The sequence below is a fragment of the Geospiza fortis genome, unplaced genomic scaffold (assembly GCF_000277835.1).
Source record: "Geospiza fortis unplaced genomic scaffold, GeoFor_1.0 scaffold538, whole genome shotgun sequence".
Lineage (NCBI taxonomy): Eukaryota > Metazoa > Chordata > Aves > Passeriformes > Thraupidae > Geospiza > Geospiza fortis.
In genome coordinates this window covers 2,453,122-2,476,832 of record NW_005054368.1, presented here as the reverse complement: position 1 = coordinate 2,476,832, position 23,711 = coordinate 2,453,122, and the positions used below count along the sequence as shown (strand labels likewise).

Below are 23,711 nucleotides of genomic sequence, written 5' to 3'. Positions count from 1 at the left end.
GATCTTTCTGGAGCCGTGGAAAGTCGCTGCTCTCGCGCCAAAATTAAAAGGCGAGGTTTGAAACGCTGCGTTAGGCGGGTCAGCGCTGCGCGCATCCCGTGCTCTGCGAGCAGCGCACCTGATTAGAAATTGCACTTCGCAGCTCGTGATGCTCATCTGGGTCCTGTCAAAGCCTTAGGGGGATTCTATTGCATCATCTCTGTTTATGTTTTTCTAGGTCTTGTGTTGCTTTTTGATGTTGTTTTGTATATTAACCCTTTGCTGTTGCTCAAACTGCCAGTGCATTTATTTTCTGCTCTTTAAATACTAATGACAGTCTTGGAGTCTTTGAGATCATGGAACTGTTTGGGTTGGAATGGACCTTAAAGATCATATGAGGCCATGGCCAGACCTTCCCCTATCCCAGGTGGTTCCAAGCCCTGGCTTTGGACACTTCCAGGGATGGGGCAACCACAGCTTCTCTGGGCACCCTGTGCCAGGGTCTCCCCACCCTCCCAGGGCAGAATTTCCCCTCAATATCTAATCTAAACCTCCTGCTCTTGTGAAAAGTCCCTTCCATGTTTGCTGTAGATTCCCTCCAGGTACTTCCCTTGGGGAGATAAGCAGATATTCTGTTACCCTCACTCCATGGAACCTGCAGGGACATTGTTTTGACAGCTGAAGGCTTGAAAGCTTCTCAGCCTGCAGGAGGAGAAGCTCTGTCTGTCACCTCAATAATCAATAAAACACTTGGCTTTGGAAAATGCTTCTTGCATCACCCTGTTAATGCTGCCAAGAACGGGTTCTGATCGAGGTGGCCAGAAAGTTGAGTTTGTTCTCTCTTGTGTTCCTGTAATTCAGGCTCGGGGAACAATGGAACCATTGTGGATTTTAAAACCTTGCCATGACTGACATCTCTATGGACTTTGGCAACCCTGATTGGTCTCAGGTGCCTTTTGGCAAACAGATAAAGGAGGGTGAGAATGGGCTTGAGATGAAAACAACCAAAGAAAAGGGGATGTAAGAGCAGGGAAGGAGGGGAACATCAGGAATGTGTGAGGGGACAACATTCCAGTGGAGTTATCTCCACAGGGTGTGTGTCCTGCCAGGATCAGAGAGGATGCAGCCAGAGCAGTGCAGAGCAAGGGGGACACTCAGGACTGTGCTGTCAAATTTCTGCTATTTCCCAAAAAACTGTGAGTCCAGCAGGAGCCCAGGGAGCTCAGCTGTGGGTTTGAGTAGGCACAGCTATCCTGGAGAATCTAAAGTGTTGTTTAAAAGGAGTTTCCTCAAAAGCCATGTGGTTGTTTGCACTAATTATTATGGTGAAAAAAGCCTCAGCTTTAATTTAGGTGTTTGTAATAAATGAAACAATGTATGGACTGAAGGGCTGGTGGCTTCCCAGTGCCTTTCTTGGGGTTGTGAAATGAGAAGGAACCCTGAAAAAATACCAGCATGGTATCTGAAGTGACTTTTGGTTAAATTAATACTGAGAATGAAACCCAAAGTTCACAGAGCAAGAGCAGCACATGTAATCTGTGCCAGAGCCATTGGGTAACGGGAGGAGTTGCTCTGGGAACTGAGGGGTGTTTCTTCTCTGGCTTGAATTTTTAAAAATTCATTTGTTGGCATCTTAAGAGTGGGGTCAAGGGCAGCTTTAGTGGCTTTTGTTGTGAAACACGTCAATAAGCTGGATTTCTCTAATAAGTGTCAACAGGAGGACATGAGCTGGCAGCTCTCTGAGCTGGAAACAAACCTGATCTTTTGGACTCCTTAATGGCCTGTGGTGGTAGTAGGTGGATCCAAGAAGTTAAATTCCCCTTTAGATCACCCAACATAAACCAGCCTCTGTAAACTTTAACATTGAAATGGTCTGGAAGCTGTTGAAAGTTTCAAGTTTTCTTTGGTTAGTGTTTTCACTTGGATAATATTTTAAAATGCACTCCTTGACTTGGGCTGATTTTTGCAGATCTCCGAAGGTTTTCTTTTTCTTCTGCTTCTCTGAATTTCACAAGTCACTCAATACATTTATATTCAGTCTGTAGCTCCCAGGCTGTTCACCACGAACTCACAGTTGTTATTTTGTGTCCATACTTTTAAAAATAAGAATGTGGCAGTGCAGTCTGCAGCTCACTAGAAGCCTGCCCCTGACATTCTATTTGCATTCATTCCAGCTGTCTGCTGCCTTTGCACTTTTGCCATGCAGAGCCACAGTTAGAGGGAAGGGATCAGGTTAAAAATTCTTTGAGGGAAATATCTCTGTAGAATTCAACCCCATTCCTTAATGGTGGCTGGTTCTGGTGCTGAAGTGCAGGAACTTCTTCAGCACTGATTATTGGTCAGAAAATGTGTTTAACATTGGAGTAAAGCTGAATTCTTTCATCACCATTGGGATTTGACTTACCAGTGTAAAATAATAAAACCTTCTCAGTAGATTTTTAGTGCAGAGGGGTCCCAATTCATCTCTTCACATAATCTTTATTATTGATCTGATTTGCATAGTGCTGCAACAGGACTCAAAAATTTCTGTGTAAGAGGAATTTTAAAGAAAATTGCAGTACCTTAACATTTTTCAAATTCACTTGGGGCTGTGAAATTGTACCTGTGGTATTTGAGTGATTGAGTAACAATGCAGCCAGGTAAGACAGGGGTTCCCTGTGTCACTGTACTGCAAATCTGGCACAGAATTTAGGAGATTTTTTAATCTTCTGATGATAATTTTTTATTCCTGACCTATTTAATTCTATAGAGATTTTGTCTTTTCAAACTTAAAAAGTTGTAAACCACATCAGTGCGTTTATTTTTAATGCTTTCCTTTTTCTAATTCATCTTTCTTCCACCCTTCTCATCCCCAGGGTCAATTAAGTGAGAGCATGGACCATGGAGGAGTTGGCCAATATGACCTGTAAGTTGCTGCTAGAAAACATTCTGTATCATTCATGCCCACCACAAATAACTTCTAATTTTGTTACATTGTTAAGGTAAATAGAAAGTTTTGTCATTCTGGTTCCATTTTGAGTCGGTTTTAGATGTTTCACTATTTCCTCACATTAAAATTTGTCAATTGTATCTTGAAATAAAATAATAATAATAAAAAGAATTCTGGTGAAAGCTGCTGTTTGTCTTTTGATCCTTGTTTCTCCTAACAAATCTCTTGCCTTTGAATAGTATTTGGATATAATGATAGATACAATATGGATATAACAATATGAAGAAATACCTGAGTCAGTTTGAGGTTTTCATCCTCTAAACTTAATTCTGGTGTAATGCAGATGTATTGTGCATTACATTGAAGGGGTTTGAAGGAAATCTTGCTACTATAAATCCCCAAAATCTGCAGGCAGCCCTCTCGGTGCAGGGTGCACTTTGCACATAACAAACAATAATTCCTGGTGCTGGGAACCCTCCAGATCTCTGTCACTGTTACTCAGACACTTTCCAGGGAGTCAATGCTTTCATTTGCTCACTTCTCAGTACCAGGTAGACTCACACCCTTGTTCTGCTTTTCTGCAGTGGGATGGAACATTGTGAAAAGTTTGAGATTTCAGAGACCAGCGTGAACAGAGGCCCCGAGAAGATCCGGCCCGAGTGCTTCGAGCTGCTGCGTGTGCTGGGCAAGGGCGGCTACGGCAAGGTCAGGAGCCCTGAGCACTGAGTCCTGCCCCCCTCAGTGCTCCCTTGCTTTGCTCTTCTTTCCCCCTCTCTGAAAAGTCCATTCTGCCAGAGGTGGGATGGGGCAGAACCACCCCCAGCTGCCAAAGTGGGCACTGAGGTCCCTGGAAGGGCTGGAAGCAGCAGGGAATGTCCCAGAGTCATTCTGCATCCAGCCTCTGCCTCTTGCCTTGTAGTTTGTGGGTGATGTCCTCTCTCTTTTTCTCTTGCCTTGTAGTTTGTGGGTGATGTCCTCTCTCTTTTTCTCTTGCCTCGTAGTTTGTGGGTGATCTCTCTCTCTTCCTCTTACCTCCTAGTTTGTGGATGATCTCCTTTCTCTGCCTTTTGCCTCGTTGTTTGGGGATCTCCTCTCTCTTTTTCTCTTGCCTCGTTGTTTGTGGGTGATCTCCTCTCTCTCTGCCTCCTGCCTTGTAGTTTGTGGGTGATCTCCTCTCTCTCTCTGTCTTGCACAACTTTGCTTTTCAGCTTGTGGCAGTTCATGCAGCTGAAATATGTGATTGATTGCCATTGTGTTGGTGTTGTTTAGGTGTTTCAAGTACGAAAAGTAACCGGAGCAAACACCGGGAAAATATTTGCCATGAAAGTTCTTAAAAAGGTAACCTGAATTTCACTACTCTCTGAATCTTAAAAAAAAAATATCTATGTCTCCATTTTAGAATTATCTAATGATTAAATATATCTAAAAATAAGTTCTAGGATATATACAGTTTTTACTCAGATATAGTTGAAATTAAAATTCAACTTTGAATTTTTCTGTCTGGGTAGTTCTCAGCAGCTCATTTAAATAGGTCAGGAGGTGCTTTCCAAGCTAAATTATTGTGTGATTCTATGAAATAAAGACTTAAACTTCTGTAAGAAACCTCTTATGTTAATACTGTGGTGAAATGTAATTTTTAATGCTGTTGCTAACTCCTATGTAGTGTTGTAATTTAATAAACTCAGAACTGAACTCAGTATAAAAGTCTGCCTCATTTAGCATATTCTGTGCTCATATATCCCTGCTTTTACAGGCAATGATTGTAAGGAATGCCAAGGATACAGCTCACACAAAAGCAGAGAGGAATATACTGGAGGAAGTGAAACATCCCTTCATTGTAGACTTAATTTATGCCTTTCAGACTGGTGGAAAACTCTACCTCATCCTTGAGTATCTCAGTGGTCAGTAGATGACATTCTTTTACCTCCTTCTTGGGGTCTTGCACAATCAAGAATTTGGGGTTCTTATCCTACAAGTAAAAAATTAATGATGGCTTGGTGTCTTGAACTGGAACAGGTTGGTATTAAAAATACATAAAAGAACATGAATAAACTTTCTAATTCCATACAATAAAGAGGAATGAAACATAAAATAGTTGTTTTTCATGACAGTACAACAGAGAAGGGGTTTTAAAACTTTTCCTTCCACTAGATTTGTCATTTTTGTGTGTTCTGTGCAATCCTACAGAGTTACCTGAGGGTTTAGTCCTTGCAGGTTCTTTGTGACAGGAGAAAGCGTTACCCTTATTTCATGGTTAGGGAAACAGACACAGCTTAGAAGCAATTTTTTTCAAGCTGTAACTACAAAAAACAGGGACAGAAATGATCTTGGTTTTTAAATGCTGATTTTTTCAGGTTGCTGGAATCCTGAGGGTAACAGAACAGTGGCTCAGTTGTTTTTTTGTGAAACAGCCTGTTGTACAGCAGGCAGAAATACCTGTTGCTTATAGTTTTCCTAGAAAATAGACTTTGGACTGACTTAAAATGATACTTTTAATTGAGTACAATCTATTTTTTCTCATGACAGGAGGAGAACTATTTATGCAGTTAGAGAGAGAAGGGATATTTATGGAAGACACAGCCTGGTAAGTGAAGCTATTTTTGTAAATTAATAGTTTGGGTTTTTTTCCAAGTGCTTAAACTATATTTAACTACTCATTCACTTTAGAGGGTAGTGAAAGAGCAGTTCAGAGGGTTTGGGGAAGGGTGTACATGTGCTGCCCTCACCAGTTTGTGCTGGTGGAACTCCAGTCTTACAAGAGGACAGTCCACTGCCTCAGTGAGGCTCTGTCCATAGGGCAATGATCAAAGTTTGGGGGTTAAAAACTGTGAAAGATTTGCTTAAGATGCTCTGCATGATTGAATCTGTCTGATTTTTGTTCCCTTTCAGCTTTTACTTGGCAGAAATCTCCATGGCACTGGGGCACTTGCATCAAAAAGGAATCATCTACCGGGATCTGAAGCCAGAGAATATCATGCTTAATCACCAAGGTAGAACTCTGGGCATGAGTCAGGCTGCCAGTCCTCTGAAAACAATTCTCCCAAAGGTCACACACCTCAGTTTTAGGTGCATCTCCTTAGAACAGTGGCAGGGTTGTACCACTCCTGGGATAAGTGAAGAGCTGCCAGAGCTGATTGCCCTCAAACACAGCTTCCTTGCTTTCATGGGCCACAGCAAGCTCAAGTTCATGTTTTCAGTGGTTGATTTGCCATTTCTGCACCTCTGGATTTTTTTTTTCTTCTGCTGGATCACTGTGAAGTAAAACCTGTGATGTTTTAGTCAATGGGGATGACTGATGGTAGGAAAGGCACTTTGGGTAGGATGCCAGATCATCTGTGGCTGAAATGACTGAGCCAGCAGCTGACACTTCCCACTGACAGCAGTTTCAGTTCCTGGTTGCACTGCTCCAGTGACGGTGACACTGATTAGTCTGACACTCTGTACCACCCAGAATTTTCATGTTTTCCTAAACAACATATTTACTTAGTCTGAGTCTTTCTACTGAATTATTCAGGGCACTTTACAGTTTGGTGAAGATGCTTCTGTGAATTTTGAAGCAGGCAGTAAAATTCAGTAACCTACTTTTTTAGCTAAATGATGCACTACAGTCTTTATGTTTAAATACATTTGTCTGTATTTGAATAAGTTTTGGTAGTTTGTCAAGTAGCAGCACTTGGTTTTCTCTGTAAGTGTGATTACCTTGTTCTATTTTATAGCTGCATTGCTTTGTCAGACCATATGTGGAAGTAATTTAAAGTAATTGCATATCCATGTTAAAAATTCCTAATTTTTCTCAATGTTACTTCTACAAATGGCAGAATTCTGACAAGTGTTAAATCTGATCTATTTAATTTCAGGTCATGTAAAACTGACTGACTTCGGGTTATGTAAAGAATCCATTCACGATGGAACAGTCACACACACATTCTGTGGAACAATTGAATACATGTGAGCTGCACCATGAAATACAAAATATTGCTCTGCTCTGGGGGTAATGCCTGTGGTTTGCCTTTTTTAACTGGTGGTTCATATGTTCAGTCACTTAAGACAACTTTACTTCATAAATGGGGTTTTGTTTGAAAACTAGCAGTCACAATTAGTATTAATCTCATTAAAACACTTTCATATTTTTGATTTTTCTGCTTATAGGGCCCCTGAAATCTTGATGAGGAGTGGGCATAACCGTGCTGTGGACTGGTGGAGTTTGGGGGCATTAATGTATGACATGCTGACTGGAGCAGTAGGTGCACAGTTATAATTGCATGGTTTTCCCTTTGTAGCTTTTCTGCTTCCCTGTACCCTAACTCAGCTGCATGTATTATATATATTATATATATATTACATATATTGTATATATGCACACTACAAGTAAGAAAGAACCAAAATCCAGCTCTCAAGTTTAACTATAGACATGAGCTGCTTTTATCCAAACAGTGCCTTTTTGCAGTAATTTTACCTGCTTATAAATGACTGAAGTGAGTTCTGTGTACACAAATTAAAGATCTGAACGAGTCCTGTTTTTCCTCCCTTTTTCAATGGTGCTTTCCAGCCTCCTTTCACTGGGGAGAACAGAAAGAAAACAATTGACAAGATTCTCAAGTGTAAACTCAACTTGCCTCCCTACCTCACACAAGAAGCCAGAGATCTGCTTAAAAAGGTAACATTTTAATGATTGTTAGTACTCCACATGTATGTAGAAAATAGAAATATAATGATACCACTGTGGCTGTTCAGTTCAAGCTTAATTTGTTACTGATTAAGTCACTTTTTTGCTGAATGGTACAGAAAGTGATTTCCCTTGAAAATACAACTGTTTTCAAGTGAATGCAGATTTTCCTATCGTTCTGTATTCATTCTGCACAGTACTCATTGAAGTGATGATTCATGGCAGAACTAGTCTGGTTATAACAGCATAACTAATTCTGCTTTTTTGGGTGTTATTTCTCATCAAGCTGCTAAAAAGAAATGCTGCCTCACGTCTAGGAGCTGGTCCTGGAGATGCTGGAGAAGTTCAGGTAACTGGAACTTAATTTGAGACTTCTTAAATGACCTCATTGAAAATTAAACAGCTTTGGAGGCACCTCAGGGAAGGAGAGTGTCTGTCTTGAAGGGTAATGAGCAGAAAGGCAGCCACATGTGACAGACAATTCATCAGAACCTGAAGTCTTTAAAGCTTAACAAAAGCAGCTGTCTGGCTATTTGATAATTTGAGATTTGGAAAATAACTTCTATTCTTTAGCTGTGTCTTGCAGTAGATCTTCTCTAGTAGTTGCACAATGCTAATTGTGCAGCCCTGGAAGGGTGAGGATACTCTCAGCAGTCTGATTAAAACCTTGCCAACCCTGTATTAGTGCAGCTCCCTGAAGGGAAAAGTGTGGCATTCCAGCTTGACTTTGTTTTTGTGGTGATATTGACAAGTATTAGAGAGTCCTCCACATTTCACAGTTCTGCTAATTTGTCATGGTTTAATTCTGAAGCTGGAAAATGCAGAGGTATTTTGCATGTAAACTGCCTTTTTCTGACACTTCCAAGGAAATGGGGACGTGTGTCTGACTTGGAGGTGTGATCTCAGTTCTCAGCTCTTGCAGCTTCTCCAAGGTAGTGCTGCAGAATATTCCACACCAGACCAAATGTGATTTTGGAAAGAAACACCCCAGAGAAGGGGTCTGGCTAGAAGATGTTCATGGTGGAGCTGTGTGCCCTGGGGGCAGGTGCTGACTGTGCTGTTGTCCCTCCTGCAGGCTCACGCCTTCTTCAGACACATCAACTGGGACGAGCTGCTGGCACGCAAGGTGGAACCTCCTTTTAAACCCTTATTGGTATGTACTGGGAATACTGGGAGAGAGATATGCCCTGTGTGCCTTTAGCAAAGCTCTTAATAAAACTGAGAAACGTTCACTTCACAAACTGGAGTGCCACTGATTCCTGGTACTGCAGTTCTGTCACTCAGGGGACAGACTGACCCTCAATTAAAGCTGGCAGATCTGATCTGGCACCTGATCTGCTTCAGTCTGAATTCCTCCTGCTTCTGACCCGTAGGTTAAACAGACCTGCAGGTGCAGGTCACTCTGAGATCAGCTTCTAAACCCTCTACAGTAAGTCAGTACTTAGTTTCAACTAGATAAAGTTGCTAAGCAAAAGTAAATGAAATCACCTAATGAAACATTTTCTGTGTTTGCTTATTAATCTTTACAATGCATCTTGTGCATTATAAGCAGTAGTTAAAGTTTACCTCAAAACAGCGATGTGATGAAGTTTTTATTATCCCATCTCATATTTGGATGGTGTCTGTTTTTCCCTCTGGGTACAGTCAGCTCCAGCAGCTGTGGGTGTTGCCACCTCTATAATTCCCAGCTCCTAAAATTCTCACCTAAAACTGGCTTAAGCATCACTAATGTCAAGCATTCTACAGCGTTTTCCCCCTCAGAAAGACTCAAGATTGATATTTCCAAATATTTATCTGAAGGTGGCTTTGGGTTTTTCTGTTAGCAATTTTATGGAAGTTTCTTAACTAAACCAGATGGTTTTCCAACTTGTGCTTCCATGGTTGCACGAAGGCCTGCACAAATGAATACCTACTGCCTTTCCAGTGACACAGGGGAATAAAGAAGGGATTTTGGAATTACTGCTGTTCTTTGAGCAAATAAAATAATATTCCTCATAATCACTTACTCCAGAGCTGTCCTCTATCCCTCAGACTATAAACACTTCTGTATCTGCAAAAAAGGGACAAAACTATCTGGAGAGGCCTCCAAAAACTAAATAGTTGCAACTGTTCTATACTGGTTGTGACAAGGGCTTAACTTGCAAGAAACTGGCATTGTATTTCTAAAAATTTTTGTTTGTAATTTTAGAAATTTTTTTAAGGCATCTTTTTAATTCGTGTTCCTTTTTGATCCATAATTTTTGCCCCTCCCCCTTGCCTTTATTTCTCAGTGTCAGTGCCCATAGTGACCTCCCAGTGGCAGCGACAGGATTCCGACACCACTCCAGGGTTTTCCTCCAGCAGAGCTCTGCCAAAAACCCATGGAATGAACTCCATCCAGAGGCTGCACTGCTCACCGCTGAGCCATTTGGTTGATATCTGTAATATAAACCCTTAATCATTTTGTTTTTGCAAAGCAATCTGAAGAGGATGTGAGCCAGTTTGATTCAAAGTTTACACGTCAGACACCTGTTGATAGCCCAGATGACTCAACTCTCAGTGAAAGTGCCAACCAGGTCTTTCTGGTGAGTGAGCAGGGACTGTGGAGAGGGAGCTTTGCTGCTGGAAATGGGGGCATTTCAGCTAAATCCATTCTATTGACTGCTAACACCTTGAAGCAAACTCTCATAACTGAACCCAAATCCTGTAACACGTTTGAAATGTTTGAAGGCTTTGAAAATACTTTGGGTATTGCTGACGTTGTCTTTGTCCAGCAGCCAACAAACAGTGCTGCCCTTGTGGAACGTCAGCATTCTGATTCAGAGCTGCACTGTGAACCCTGCACATGTCACAGCCATGCAGAGACAACAATGGCCAGTGCAGAGAGCAAAATTCATTAAATTGAGTGTGCCTGTGGGAATCTGTGATCTGAGGAGAAATAGCTGGGGTGTAGCAACTCCCAGAAGTCCCACTGTTTGCTTCAAGGAGTGAGTAAGGGTTCATCTGTCTGCATTGACTCTTCTTTTTATAACTTTCCTGTAACAATCAGATTTTCCTAAGTGCCCAAGTGATCCTGAATGCATCCTTGCCTGTGAGCTGCAGTGCCTTTTTCCTGTTTTGCAGGGTTTTACGTATGTGGCTCCATCTGTACTTGAAAGCGTAAAAGAGAAATTTTCTTTTGAACCAAAAATTCGATCACCTCGCAGATTCATAGGTAGCCCTAGGACACCTGTCAGGTACTTTTATCTTCTTTTTCTTTTTTTTGGAATGCACTTTTTGACAAGTAGTTAAAGCAGAAATACAGAAATTTTGTAGAAATACAAAATACAGCCTTGCTTCTGAGTAAGCCCAGCACTTCCATTAGAAGTGATTCTCTTTTATAAACCACATTACTAAAGACAAATCTGTGGTGTTGGGCAGCACATGAAGTTCTAATTTGTTGCTTTTCAGTGCTGATAGAGCCTCAGTGGTGACTTTGATACAGCTAAAACTGTTTCAGAACATCCCAAGCACTAAAGAACTGTGTTAGTACAGAAAAACCCTTCTGCTATCACCTCGAAATGAGAGAATTTTACAAGAGGCTGTGGTAGAAACCAGACATGGAAATTCCTCAAACTCCTGGAAGTGGAAGGAAGAATTAGAATTGCTTCTCCATAGGCATTTGAGTGCTGCTTTCTGCAGAGTAGGGGAACCTCTTGGTGCTGTGTATGTGTCTCTGATTTTCTGTATTTCTTGTTTTAAAGCCCTGTAAAGTTTTCCCCTGGGGAATTCTGGGGAAGAGGTGCTTCTGCCGGCGCATCCACCACCCAGGCACCTGTGGAATACCCGATGGAGACCAGTGGAATTGAACAAATGGATGTGACAGTCTGTGGAGAGGCTTCAGCACCACTTCCAATCCGACAACCAAACTCTGGGCCCTACAAAAAACAGGCTTTTCCCATGATCTCCAAACGGCCGGAGCACCTGCGCATGAATCTATGACAGCACCACCCTGTGAGCCTTGCAAGGTGCACAACCAAGAACGGACAGGAGCCCCCCTGGAGCTGAAATCTGAGGGCTTGTTTGGTTTACTTTTAAAAAGTGACAGTATCAAAGAATCGGTCATTGCACAGAGAGACTTGGAAAGCAAAGAAAAACGGATTTTTTTTTTCCTGTCAATCAATGGTGCATAAAAAAACCAAACTTTAGCAAATGGTATTGCAGAACTCTAGGCACATCATCTTACTGATTCCAGTGACATCTTCTCACCTTATCAAGGATCTTTCAGCTTGAGAGCTCGAAACTGACAGTATTAAGGGGCAGGATGTTGCTTCAGAATCACTGGTGTAGTCGTGAATGTGTCGAGGAGGGTTGGCCCTTTCACTAGGCAGAGTTTGGAATGCCTGCAGGCTTGCAGCTGAGGGGTAATTAGCATGCAAGCTTCGTTATGCGGTTTCCTACAATGGGGTGGAATCAAAGAGGAAAGCTAAACTTAATTGGTGTTTCACATTCAAAACATAATGAAGTTTTTTTATATATATATATATATATAAATATATATTTTTCAAATAGATTTTTTGATTCAGCTCATTATGGAAAGTATCCCAAAATTAAAAAGGCAAACTTAATTGGTTGCTGTGAAGAAAAGTTCAAGGCTCTAGTTCTGATTCTCCTCCTCATGAACCAACCAATCAATAAATGAATCACTCACTGACCAGCCTGGCAGTGTGAGGTGGGAGAGAACTGTTTCCCTGCTTCCCCAGCTGAAATCCCTGTTTGTTCCTGCACAGACAAATGGATTTAATCAAACAGCAGTGCTGCTATGTTCTAGGCTTAACTGGAAGCCATGGGCTCACACACGTCCTGCTTATTTCATGCCTGTCCTCAGCAGACATTTCACTGGGAAACATCACTTTTGTACAGCTGGGCACAGCTTGGCAGCTCAGATTCTTACCCACAGAGAGATCAACAGTGAGCAGAACACAAGGTCAGTAGAAACCTCTAGGAAGTACCACAGGAAACACAGACAAATCCTCCAGAGAACAAGGAAATCAAATATTTTTGTAACCAGTGGGTAAGAATTTGAGGATTTTTTAAATTATTATTATTATTAATGAAATTTTGCTTATGGTAGTTTCCTGCCATTATACATTTCTAAATTTATCAACATTTTTTTTCTATGCTGGGGCAATAAATTTGCTGATTGTATGAGAAAAGTGTTCAATGGCCTTTCAGTGAATGTCTTCCACAGTGGGTCAGAACTTTAGCAAAAACTTTAATTTAGCAAACATGTTCTTAAGGACACTATTTATGTTTTTAAAATTGTCACGATCTGTACAACTGACTTACAGGTACAAAGAATAAAATAAAGGTAAAACTTTACCTTACTTTAAATACTTCCTGCCTTAAAGAGAAAGCATTTCCATGAACATAGCTGGTGAAAGGGTTAATATCTGCAGAGCTTTACCCTAGGTTAGAGTGTGGATGGTGTGTGCGTGTGTGTGGAGATGATCATGCAGCTGCATACAAGTCCTGTCACTTTTTGCCTGCCACACGTTGCATTATCTTTTAGTCAAACTGTGCAAAGTCTACTTCTGGTGTTTCACAACAGTAGGGATTTTTTTATTCTAGATTCTGCTTACTCTGTGGATACTGAATCTTTTTGAGCCATAGGATCCAAGCCATAAAACTCTCTGTAAGCATTGAATCCAATCCCAGTGCTCTTTGCTGAAATTGGCAAGGCAGAAGGATTCAGAGATACCTTGATGCTATCAAAGAACCAACACATAAAAATGGTTATGATTGAGAAAAAAATAGGGTATTTTTGTTTTTACTTCCTGATAAGCCTTTTGTTGAAAAATATAGATTCTTTTTTAGTTCTAGCAGGAAAATCAAGTTACCTTACAGTGACATACTGGAGGACTGCCATTGTTCAGTTGGTGACGTGGCCGCGGGTGATCTGGTGGAACCAAAATCCAGGAGTGTTTGCACTGGGCCTGTCTGCAAACACACAGCACCTGGACTTTCCTGACTTTTACTGAGGATAAAGGAACTTGGTTTAAAAACAAAAAAAAAAGAACTTTTTAGAGGCAGATCTCTCTTGGTCCTAGTCACAGCTAACAGTTGCTTTTTGCTTGGCTGGACGGAATTGTCCAGCGGAATTGGTTTAATGGCTGGCAAGAATGGCAAGAGTTGTTTGTCTGAGTTCACTGATCAGTCACAAACCCAACCCATTGGTTCTCCAAGGAAATTCCATGTACTGTCAATGTTTCAGCCCCTAGACTGTAAATTGAATTCCCTACCATAACTGTGAAACTTTGGGAGTGTGACTCAGACAGCAAGCACACACTATGCAATATGGTTTATCCTGTATTTATTTGTAAAAATATCAGACATAGATCCTCTATATATATATATAATAGTGTCAAAATTACTAGTTGTGAACTAAGGGGAGTGGAGTTCTAGCTCCTGTCTGGCTATTTCAGATAAGTGCAGAATGCATTGAATATTGGAGAGCTTAACAAGTGCTTTCTTTTGTTCATTTAAAAATGTCTTAAATTTTTCATTAGAGTATAGAATCTTATTTTTTTTATTTTGTACAAGCTGCGCTTTTTTAATTATAATCACTGAAAAATTCACTGTAATTTGATTTTATAGGATTTTTGTAGCATTACAAAAATATAGTAAAACTGAGGTTAATACCTGTTGTGGCTAACCATATAAAAGTATTAAATCTTAAACTTGAACAAAAGTCATATTTTTTTTTACTAGATGTTAAATAGGGAAATATTTTGTTCTGCAGGTCATTACCAGAAAAGGTTTCTAGGTCAGCTGTGTTACCAGCAGTTTTTCTTTTTCCCATTTGATGCAGAAACTATTCTGGTAGAAGATATTCAGAATTCCATCATTTTTCTCTGTGGGAGTGATGCATACATTTGACGCCATTCGTGTACTAAATTGTAATTTTGGGAATGCTGGAATAATTCCTACCAAGACTGTCTTAATTGTGCCATCTGACATTTGAATGTCATCCTGGTATTAGCTCATAATAAAAGATAAAAATCAACGAGTCAATTGTTCTTTTGAATATCCCTTTTTTTCTTGCTGTGCTGTTTAAAAGCTGAACTGCTGGAGAACATTTCATATTTGAGTCCACTCTAAGTGGACAGCTGAAGTTGATTTTGGGTCTGTTCTCTTTTCAGTATTAACTCCCATCCTGCTCTCAGTGTTAATCAAAAAGTGCACCAAACATTGAGGAGGCTGTTGTGGTTTTAGGGCAGATGTTTGGGGTTTGGTTGGTTTATTTAAATTCTGTCTCTACAGCAGGCTCATTGCTGTTTCATTTTCCCAGTTTAGTTTATCCAGAGAAATCATTAAGAACAAAGCAAATTACTTGAATATTTTTCCTGCAAATCCTTGTGTGCAGGTCCCATATATGAACTTCTCCAGTTGCTCTTTTCTAGACTAAATCCATCTGGAGCTGTCTGCAAGAACGCCCTTGAGCTGCCTTAGCAGAAACAAAGGTAATCCCTGTCCTGGTTTTCATCTCTCACAGTTTCCTGCAGCTAAATATCCTCAAGAGCTAAATGGTGGATGTGAATAGCAACTAAATGCAAATTTAAACATATGTTAATCCAAGTGACCTATTTGTTTTTATCTTAGGAAGTAGGTAGGCCCTAAGTGTAACAGGAAATGTAAATCATTGTCTTTGCTGAGAGCTCTGATGGGAAATGGAGCAGGAATTCCCTCAGAAATAAAGACCCAAGAGAGGTTCCTTCTGCTACTTTCCCCTGGGTTCTTGGGCTCTTAAAAAGTGGCTGTTGGTTGTCATTTGTCACCTTGTGTGCAGACTGGACCAGGAGGAGCTCATGGGTCACAGAGGATGCCATTCCTCCATGTCAGGTACTCACTTTTTTCCTTGTCTGTCACTAAGGTGAAAATTACTTGTTTGGTTGATGAAGTGTAAATCTAAACCAGCTGACCAACATCTCTTTTTTATTCTTGTTTTTTTAATAAAACATTTTGTTAATATTACTGGGTTTGGATAGAAAAATCAACAGAAAGAGAGAAATTAGAGATATTGTTCCCTGATTCCTCTTTTTGACCTATCTCCACGCTTTACTCCAGTTGTTCCTACAATGTTGTAGACAAAGACCAAAGGATCAGGGTTGATTTAAAGCACCAACACTTTGCTGAGCTCTATAAAATAATCTTGGTGAGCTTTACAGGCCAGATGTAATGATATTTCTTAGTTTGGATGTTCCATCTCATTAGATTTTTATTCTGAATACTGAATTCTGCCCTTGGAGCTGTACCTTTGGGGTATTCAAGTAAGTGTTTCACTTTCTAATTATTTTTCCTGAATTTACAAGTTTTCTCAATGTCTTCAGGCAAGAGAAGTTCGAGGTAATGGTAACTAAATCTAACTTTCCTGTAACAATGATTTGAGTTATGTTTTCAGTCTGATCTGAATAGCAAAGTGAAAAAAGAAAATCAGGGAAGAAAGTGAGGTTACACAGAAGTTAGTGCTGGAAATAACATAAAAAATCATGAATAAATTGTAACATTTCAAGGGGTTTTGTTTTCTTCAACCAGAAAAATATACCTGGCAGTGAGCAGTTGTGCTTACATGAGTTAATACCAAAACAATAAGGAATCTTCTTCCTTTATTCAACATGCACCAAACAAATAGATTCAAATGCATTTATTCTCTCTGATTTTTATGCAAACTACAAATTGCAAATAGAGTATAAAATAGATTCTCCCCTGTAAGAAAATCTGGCTCCTATTATGACAAAAATATAGTATTAAAGATTTCTTTTAAAAATACCAGCTTTATAAAATGCTAAGTAAAAAACTAACATCAGTGGTTGGTTTAAAGCCAAAAGATTAAGCCAAGGATCCATTAGAAGCCTACAAGAACCTAAAGGGGAAATATCTTATTCTTGTGCTTATCTACAGGTGCAGTGAGAAATAGTTGCTGTTCCAGGTGCATTAAAAAGCTCATTTCTCTCATTTACTGGGCAACATTAAAGATCTTTAATGCCAAGAGTGACAAGCAGCTCTAATTCTCACTGCAGTCCAGAGGATAAAATTTGCTCATAATCTTAATAAAATCAGTAGGTTGACCTTTTGGCTTGAGTTGTGTTAGAAGGATAAATACAGTTTAGTACAGTCTGGAACCCTACTGAACTTCTAAAAGAAAATGTTGAATTAAGAAGTAATGCAGCACATTTCAAGGATTGGACTGTTTCCTATGAGAATCACAAAAGAAGCAATGCTGGCTTTTTCTGCATTCATTCTGAAAGTTTTCTCTACTTAGAAAAGGTCAAGTTGCCATTTTCTGCACTGTTTTAAATACATGGCATGTGGAATTTGGAAACTCTTTCCTTGTGCCACCTACAGTTTAATGTGCAGTAAACTGAAAAACCTTAGTGTGAACAAACAAACTGGAACCCAAGTTGTTTGACAAGCTTTAGAAAATCTGGAGATGCATAGATGTGGCTCCATCCTTCCACTTGTTAACATGGTCTGAAATAACAGTTCTGCAGAGTGGACAGGTTTTTTCTCTATTAAACCATAAAGAGATGCATTCTTCACAAAATATGTGCTGGAATGAAAAGAATGACAACTTAGAGCTTCTAAGCTCTTCCACTTATATTATTTATACAGTCTGATTTCTAAAAATAATCATCAAACACACACTCATCTAATTTTATGTTGTCTTGTGTAACAGTATTTTTAAATATTCTTTAATTTAAAAAAAAATTGGGATTATGTGTATTACCTGACAGATCAGCAGAATAGGCTTCTGAAATTCAGCTTGGCAAATGGAACAAATATCATCAGATTCAGAGCACTGTCTCTTGCTGGCTGGCACCCCGTAGTGCTGCAAAACAAAGGATTTGCAGCAAATATTAATTTTGAGGGAGATGAAAAAGCCACACCCAAATACCAGGACAGAAAGGAATTTGGAATAAGGGCTGCTATAGGGAAACTTAAATCCCTTATCTAAAGGAACATAGCTAATTTTTAAAGTAGAAGCAGGACAAACAGGATTATTTCACATCCTTTTATCTGAAGGGATGTGCAGATTTTTTTGTGGGTGATTTTGTTGTTCAAGTGACACCACCATCGTTCAGTCAAGGAACTCAGACTGTGAAATGGGAGAATGAGTATACAGGGGTTCATTTAAAAATGCATTTGTTTATTGCTAAAACAATATAAAGGAATGGGAGTGAGGAATTTCCAGAGGGATTTTCATGTGAATTGGGGTTATGGTTTTGTCATAAGAGAACTCAGTACTCACTGGGCGTGTAAAAAATATCCGTAAGACCTGCCTGAAGTTTTTCCATTGTCCAAAAAAGCTCAAAAGCTGAAATGAGAAAGAAAACTTGAGTTATGCTTAGTATTTTTTCACTGTGAACTAAAAAGCTGCCAAGCTTTTGATTCCAGCACTGGAAGTCTCATTGCTGGTTGGATGTTGGAATCACATAAGCACAGCAGTAGTTCAGCCTGACCCTATTTTAAATGTTTGAAATGTAACCAAATGAAGAATTTAGGCTGAAGTTTTTCCTAGTGGGGGTCTGGTTTTTAAGAGTGTTGAGGTTTTGAAATGAAGCATTGGAGTGCAAATATATCAGCATTATTATCATATTTGCAATGGTCTTTAGTCCTGGAATTAAGGTACCAGTGCATGAGGAAGTGTTGGTCATTTTTAAAGGCAAACTGGTTACATTTGGGGCAGATGAGCTCTTTGGAGAAGCAGAGAGGCAGCAGGAAGATGGTTAACTTGTTTAGCATCACACAGGATACTTCAGCAGAGAAAATTTAGTTTCCTGGAAAATGGTGACTCTTTTAGCTGTAATTTTATCTTTATTTTTGCAAGTTCTGTGTCTGATGTGAGCACACCCATGGTAGCTGTGTCCTTTGCTTTGCAATCCCAATCCATTGCTAGATAAAGATGATTTTCAGCCCTGAGCCAGTTCTCCTGGAAGGCTGCAGCAGTCCAACTGAAGCGAGTTCAGTGAGTTCAGAGGGGAACGTTCAGAAATGTGTTGTGTCTGTAACCTCTCACTGATTATTCCTGCAGAAAACCACTGGAGAATTCCATATAAAATCTGAGAAGAGGATAAAGCTTTGCATACCTTGAGGATGAGGTAGAGAAGGCCCAGCAGAATGCCAAGGGTCCATCCCAGGGCAGTGTCCAGCTCCCCATGGGCCATGAGGTAACGGCACCACACTGGTATGGGGACAAACATACGGTAATACTGGCAGAGTTCTTCTAACAGCATGTACCAGTAGCCCTAAGCAAGACATGCAAAGGAATAGCTCAAGATTTAAAACTCCAAGGATTTGCAAAATACACAGAAAACATGCATTGTTATTCTTTGGAGTAACTTCTTCTCGTAATGGTGAAGCATGGAAAAAAAGATCAGAGGATGAGCCTCACAACTGTCCAAGTAACAGTAACAGAATTGATTGCTGGACTGCAGAAAATCAAATTACAGGCTGAATTTGGATGGCTTGGTAGATGCCTACCTACTTAACAAAGCTGTCAGACTTAATTTCATAAGCATTAAAAAAAGTAAAGTTAGATGAAAAAGGAGAATAACACAAATTTGGTCACAGGGATCAGCTTGTCATGAGCCAGAGTTGTGTCCTGCACTCAGGGTTTCAAAGTGACCATAAGGCTCATTACATGTACACTGTGTGTGTACATGTATAATAAATATTTAGCTTAACTTTTAAGGAAATAAAGTAAGTTTTTCTTAAAATTATATTTGTAACTCTTTCTATAATGTAAACTGGATAATGCCACAATTTGCCACTATTGACCAGACTCCTTCCTTAATTTAGCCATAGTAGTTGTAATGGCATTTTCAGTAAATTTTTTGCATGTTACATCACTGTAGGAAAAAAAAATAGAGATCCTGATTATAAATCAGTATTTAGAGAAGGCAGTTGTACCTCAGAAGAACTTGTTCTGGTACATTATAAGAGATAAAAACGTCCCAAGACACCCTGTTCAAATGCTACCACATCAAACTGTACTTGCTAATTTATTTTTTCTGAACCAGCACTAGTAATTGCAATTTTAAGATAAAATGTAATTGGTTTTGCCTGCCTCACCTCGGGAAGCAGATAAAAATAAATACACCACCAGTGAGTGTAAGCTTCTGAGAAAATTATTAAACCTCACTGATTTGAGAAATTAAGCTATGCATCAAATTCCTTGATCTGACACAAATATTCCTTAAGTTTATAAACAACAAAGAAAATTCAGGATTATTTTTGAAGAGACAGAAAAAACAAGCTGTATGCATGTGCAGATCTTAAAATCTTGACAGTTCTTGTTGAGCATGTGCAAAATTTGCTGTGCTCCAGCTGCTCCAGGCCAACTGCCTGGGTACACATTCCTACAGAGCAGAAAATAAAAGGTTTGCTTCAACCCCCAACTTGGAGACAGAAATAAACCCATTTATCCCATGATATAATACAAGCAATTGTTTCTGATCTGACTGAAAACCTTTTTTAGCACCAAGCAGAGAAGAACATGAAATCCACAGGGTTTTCTTGCCCACGGTGTAGTGGTGGATTATATACAGACATTTAATTAAACATTTTTCTCTGGGTGGAATTTAATAATTAGTTACTTTTACCATAAGAGAATCTTCACAAGGAATCAAAACTACAGCTTGTTTCCTTACCTTGGATTTAAAGGACATCACAAAAGAAGGCACCAGGAGAATAAAGCACTTCAAGCCCATGAAGAAGAATTTCAGAATAAAGTCTGTGACTCCCACAATCCAAAGCACCTCCCAAAAGTTCATAAAATCCACAGTGGGGCTTAAGAAGATTAAGCTACAAAAAGAAGTATCAGAAGTTACTGGAGCACCCTATTTAGAGGAAACTGTAACCTGAGATTATCACAGCAGGTTTAATTAAAAAAGGAAACCTGGTTTACATCAAGGGAGAACATTTGCTAAGAAAATGAACTGCTGATTGTAAATGGATCACTGAGGATCTCTGACAAGTTTTCCATCCTGGAACCTTCTTAGCTGGATCTTCATCACAGCCGCATCCTCCAGAGCTCAGTTTGCTGTCTCAGTTTGGCATTTAGCCTTTGATTTCCAGCCAAGGCTGCAGCTACAGAATGGTCAAGGGGGAAAAATCAATTGGAGTCATGAACTGCACAGGATGCCACAGTTGGTATTCCCAAGGGTCAGAGCTGGCAGTCAAAGCCAGGAATGTTCTCTGTGGTACAGTCGTGCCATTAAATCAAGTATGGAGTCTAGGAAATTCCAGCATACTGTTTTTAAGGACAGCACCTGTTAAATTTGGCAGAAGGGGAGGAATGGAGATTAAAGTGAAAGACAAACCAATGGCACAATTAAAGAAAAACAGCAGATAAAGTGTCCCCAGTTAATATCTGGGTAATTTATGGTGGGATAGGGGTGTTTCTACACTTACCTGTGGTACAGGGCCTGAGAGTGGAAGGTGTAATACAAGAGGAGAGATGATCCACTCAGGTAGAGCAGTAACCACGTGCATTGCAACTTGGAGCACCGTTCCTGCAAGGGGATTGTACAGACACATTGCAGTCCTTGCCTCACAACAGGGCTGGAGTCCATCCCTAACACCTGGTCTACCAGAGGACTTTATCCTAGATAAATATCCTAGATATTTATCCTAGATAAAATAAATAAATAGATAGATTTAGACCCCATAAAATAGGAGACCTCCATGTAAAGGTAAAGCAGTAATTTTACTATTTTCAACCTACCAATTTCTAGGTGTACCAAGGTTTTTTTCTAAAGACAGACAAAACCCACCCCACTCTGAAGAAACAGCAGGTTTCCCTTTGGGAGTGAACACAGAGCTGAAGGTTTAAACTGTCAACTCCTATTTCATCCCACAAATATATTTAAGAAGGTAATCCATAACTTACAAAAAAGTGATTTCAATAGTCACAGTCAGAGGGGGAAAAAAACACCCCCTTGAATTTTGCAAACCTTGTTATCTGAGAAGTTCCCCTGTACAGAAGCATTAAGACTACTTCCATCTTGATAGCTAATATTATTAAGTAAATAAAACATCATGTCTGTTCACATTTCTTTCAGAAATGTATTAACTTATTAAAGTCTTGCCTAACTTAAAGAATTTTGTTGCATAGGGTGATACTTACTCTGAGAAAAACCTGATTTACTATGCTTTTGTTTGCATATGCATAAGTTGTTAGCAGCCCAATTCCAAGAGAAATGCCTATTAGGAAAATAGGATCAGTTACAAACATGAAAAGGAAAAAAAAAATTCACTGAACTGGGTTAAAAAGCAGCCACTTCTAACATGTCTTTGTAATTAGAATTAATAGCTCAGACTCTCAAGCCAGGATAATTAAGCACATTGTACATATGCCAGCAAAGGAAACAGAAGCCACTGAAATGCAGTTTAGTAAATCTCTCTTTCTGATGAAGAAAGCAAATAAAAATAAAGCTAAAAATAAATCGAATTACATTTCAGGCAGGGTTATTAGTACATTTCTTGGCCGGGGTGCAGGGGGAGGGGAGGAGGGTGTTTTCCCTCCGAGCCGGTTTGGTTCTACTCTACCAGTGCTGTGCTGCATGAGGAGTTTGACGCTGAGGATGAGGAGGTAGGGCAGGCTCCTGAGCAGCCACTGCAGGAGGCAGCGCAGCTCGGCCAGGGAGCTCCCGCCCTGCTCCTCGGGCTCCGCAGCTGCATCCTCGGGCCCTGCTGCCTCCCCATGGCCGCGGCTCTGGGAGCCCGCCCGGGAGCCCCGGGAGCTCGGGTTTTCCCTGGGCTCCGCCGCGCTGGAGCCCAGCTGGATGCGCACATCCCCGGGGCAGGAGCCTTCTGCAGCCAGCCTGGCCGAGGAGGAGGAGCAGGAGCAAGGGGAGTCATCGCCGCCGCCCTGGACGCTGTGGAGATGGGCACAGTCGGGGTGCATGGTGGGGGTTGCTCCTGGGGTTCTTTCTGATTTGTGTCTCCTAGAGCGGGATAGAAACAGTTTAAAGAGAGAGATAAATAGTTCAGGAAAATAAAAATCCAATAGGTTTTGCAAGATTCTCTGAGATCCTGCCCGAGTTTGTTGTGTGGGTCACACCCCCTCTCCTGTGTCCCAAATTAAAATGATTTCCTTCCCTCCACATGCAGATTTTCCTGGCTGCCTTAGGAACAGCTAAAAGTGCGAATCAGAACTGGACAGGAGACCAGCACTGGCTTGTACAGGAGAGATCTTGGAAGTGCTGCATAATTTCACAAAAATAGCAACAGCAGTGGGCCAGAAAAGGAGCAAACCCTGATGGGAAGGAAGCAGGGAGGACATTTCCGTGCATCCATTGATTGGTGAGCCCTGGCTCAGACACGTCCAGTCAAAAGCCAGTGCATGCTCAAAACTGAGGGCCATTATGAGATTAATGAGATTATCCTGTCTGGGGAAGGGAGCAGAACCAGGTTAGGCCATTTTCTAAAGCATTTAAAAGAGTGAAAAATGAAATGCAGCCAAATGAGGGCTGATTTGTCTTTCCTTTGGCATCTTTTGGTTGTCTTTTGGGCACTTTTTCACTTCTCTGTGAGTCTTTACTCAGATCAAATAGGGTTAAATCAGCTTCTCTGGACTGGTGTGACATCAGAGTAATGATTTTGGAGAATGCCTCGAAGCTGAATTTGACACAATACTTGTCACTATGGAGTAATATTGAAACACTGAGAATTTTGATATAATCCTCTTCCTACTGTTCAAACTCTTACGGATTCCTCTTTGAAAATATTTTTTTCACAGCTAGGTTCACTGGGGATACAGAAACAAAGTTCTGGATGCATTTGCACAAACCTCAAATTCTTTAGCCTTTAAAAAGAAGTTAACATTAAAGAGTAGAACCACTTTAACACATGAATATGAGAACTTACTAATATTTACAAGTGCTGCTCCTCCTACTACTATTTTTGTTTTGTTGGCCCAAGATGACATCATACTTCAAAACAACCTAAATTCTCGTTCTGTACTCTTTTGCACACGAATAAAACCGATGAAGTCGAGATGGTAATGACTAATGAACAGTGTTACTGAGATGCTTTTACAGGAAGGAATAAAAAAGATAACTCATTTGCCCTGTTGGTGTTTTGGGTCCGGGTTCTGCAAGAACTGACACCTCGGTG

At 40.3% G+C, this 23,711-nt stretch overlaps 2 protein-coding genes across 4 annotated transcripts; one reads left to right on the top strand and one right to left on the bottom strand.

Annotated features, from left to right (window-relative positions):
* The first annotated feature begins 2,814 nt into the window (after positions 1–2,814).
* On the top strand, positions 2,815–14,606 carry RPS6KB1 (ribosomal protein S6 kinase B1). 3 transcript variants are annotated; one of them, XM_005424394.3, is made up of 14 exons: positions 2,840–2,884; positions 3,493–3,613; positions 4,178–4,246; positions 4,662–4,809; positions 5,435–5,492; positions 5,798–5,898; positions 6,766–6,856; positions 7,058–7,148; positions 7,458–7,565; positions 7,861–7,923; positions 8,650–8,727; positions 10,031–10,138; positions 10,677–10,789; positions 11,297–14,606. In XM_005424394.3, the coding sequence occupies exons 1-14, from the start codon at positions 2,853–2,855 to the stop codon at positions 11,532–11,534; spliced, it is 1,419 nt and encodes a 472-aa protein (XP_005424451.1). In that variant the 5' UTR covers positions 2,840–2,852; the 3' UTR covers positions 11,535–14,606. The 3 variants fall into 3 exon arrangements, 2 of the variants coding, with proteins under 2 accessions (XP_030915616.1, XP_005424451.1); XM_031059756.1 differs by lacking the exons at positions 10,031–10,138; positions 10,677–10,789; positions 11,297–14,606 and adding an exon at positions 9,845–10,002 and having other exon boundaries at positions 2,816–2,884; XR_004082097.1 differs by lacking the exons at positions 8,650–8,727; positions 10,031–10,138; positions 10,677–10,789; positions 11,297–14,606 and having other exon boundaries at positions 2,815–2,884; positions 7,058–7,152; positions 7,861–7,924.
* Positions 14,607–15,506: 900 nt separating this feature from the next.
* RNFT1 (ring finger protein, transmembrane 1) lies at positions 15,507–22,931 on the bottom strand. The gene is made up of 8 exons (XM_005424393.2): positions 22,143–22,931; positions 21,721–21,797; positions 21,006–21,106; positions 20,243–20,396; positions 18,680–18,838; positions 17,842–17,907; positions 17,320–17,421; positions 15,507–17,142 (listed from the first exon to the last, which is right to left on the bottom strand). Exons 1-8 carry the CDS (start codon positions 22,498–22,500, stop codon positions 17,008–17,010), a joined length of 1,152 nt encoding a protein of 383 aa, XP_005424450.1. The 5' UTR covers positions 22,501–22,931; the 3' UTR covers positions 15,507–17,007.
* Positions 22,932–23,711: the final 780 nt, after the last annotated feature.

Coding starts and splice junctions, on each gene's coding strand:
- RPS6KB1 (XM_005424394.3), top strand. CDS start 2,853: ATGGACCATGGAGGAGTTGGCCAATATGACCT. Junction 7,149..7,457: donor ATGACATGCTGACTGGAGCA/GTAGGTGCACAG, acceptor GGTGCTTTCCAG/CCTCCTTTCACTGGGGAGAA. Junction 10,139..10,676: donor GTGCCAACCAGGTCTTTCTG/GTGAGTGAGCAG, acceptor CCTGTTTTGCAG/GGTTTTACGTATGTGGCTCC.
- RNFT1 (XM_005424393.2), bottom strand. CDS start 22,500: ATGCACCCCGACTGTGCCCATCTCCACAGCGTCCAGGGCGGCGGCGAT. Junction 17,908..18,679: donor TTCTCTACCTCATCCTCAAG/GTATGCAAAGCT, acceptor TTCTCATTTCAG/CTTTTGAGCTTTTTTGGACA. Junction 17,422..17,841: donor GGATATTTTTTACACGCCCA/GTGAGTACTGAG, acceptor TTTGTTTTGCAG/CACTACGGGGTGCCAGCCAG.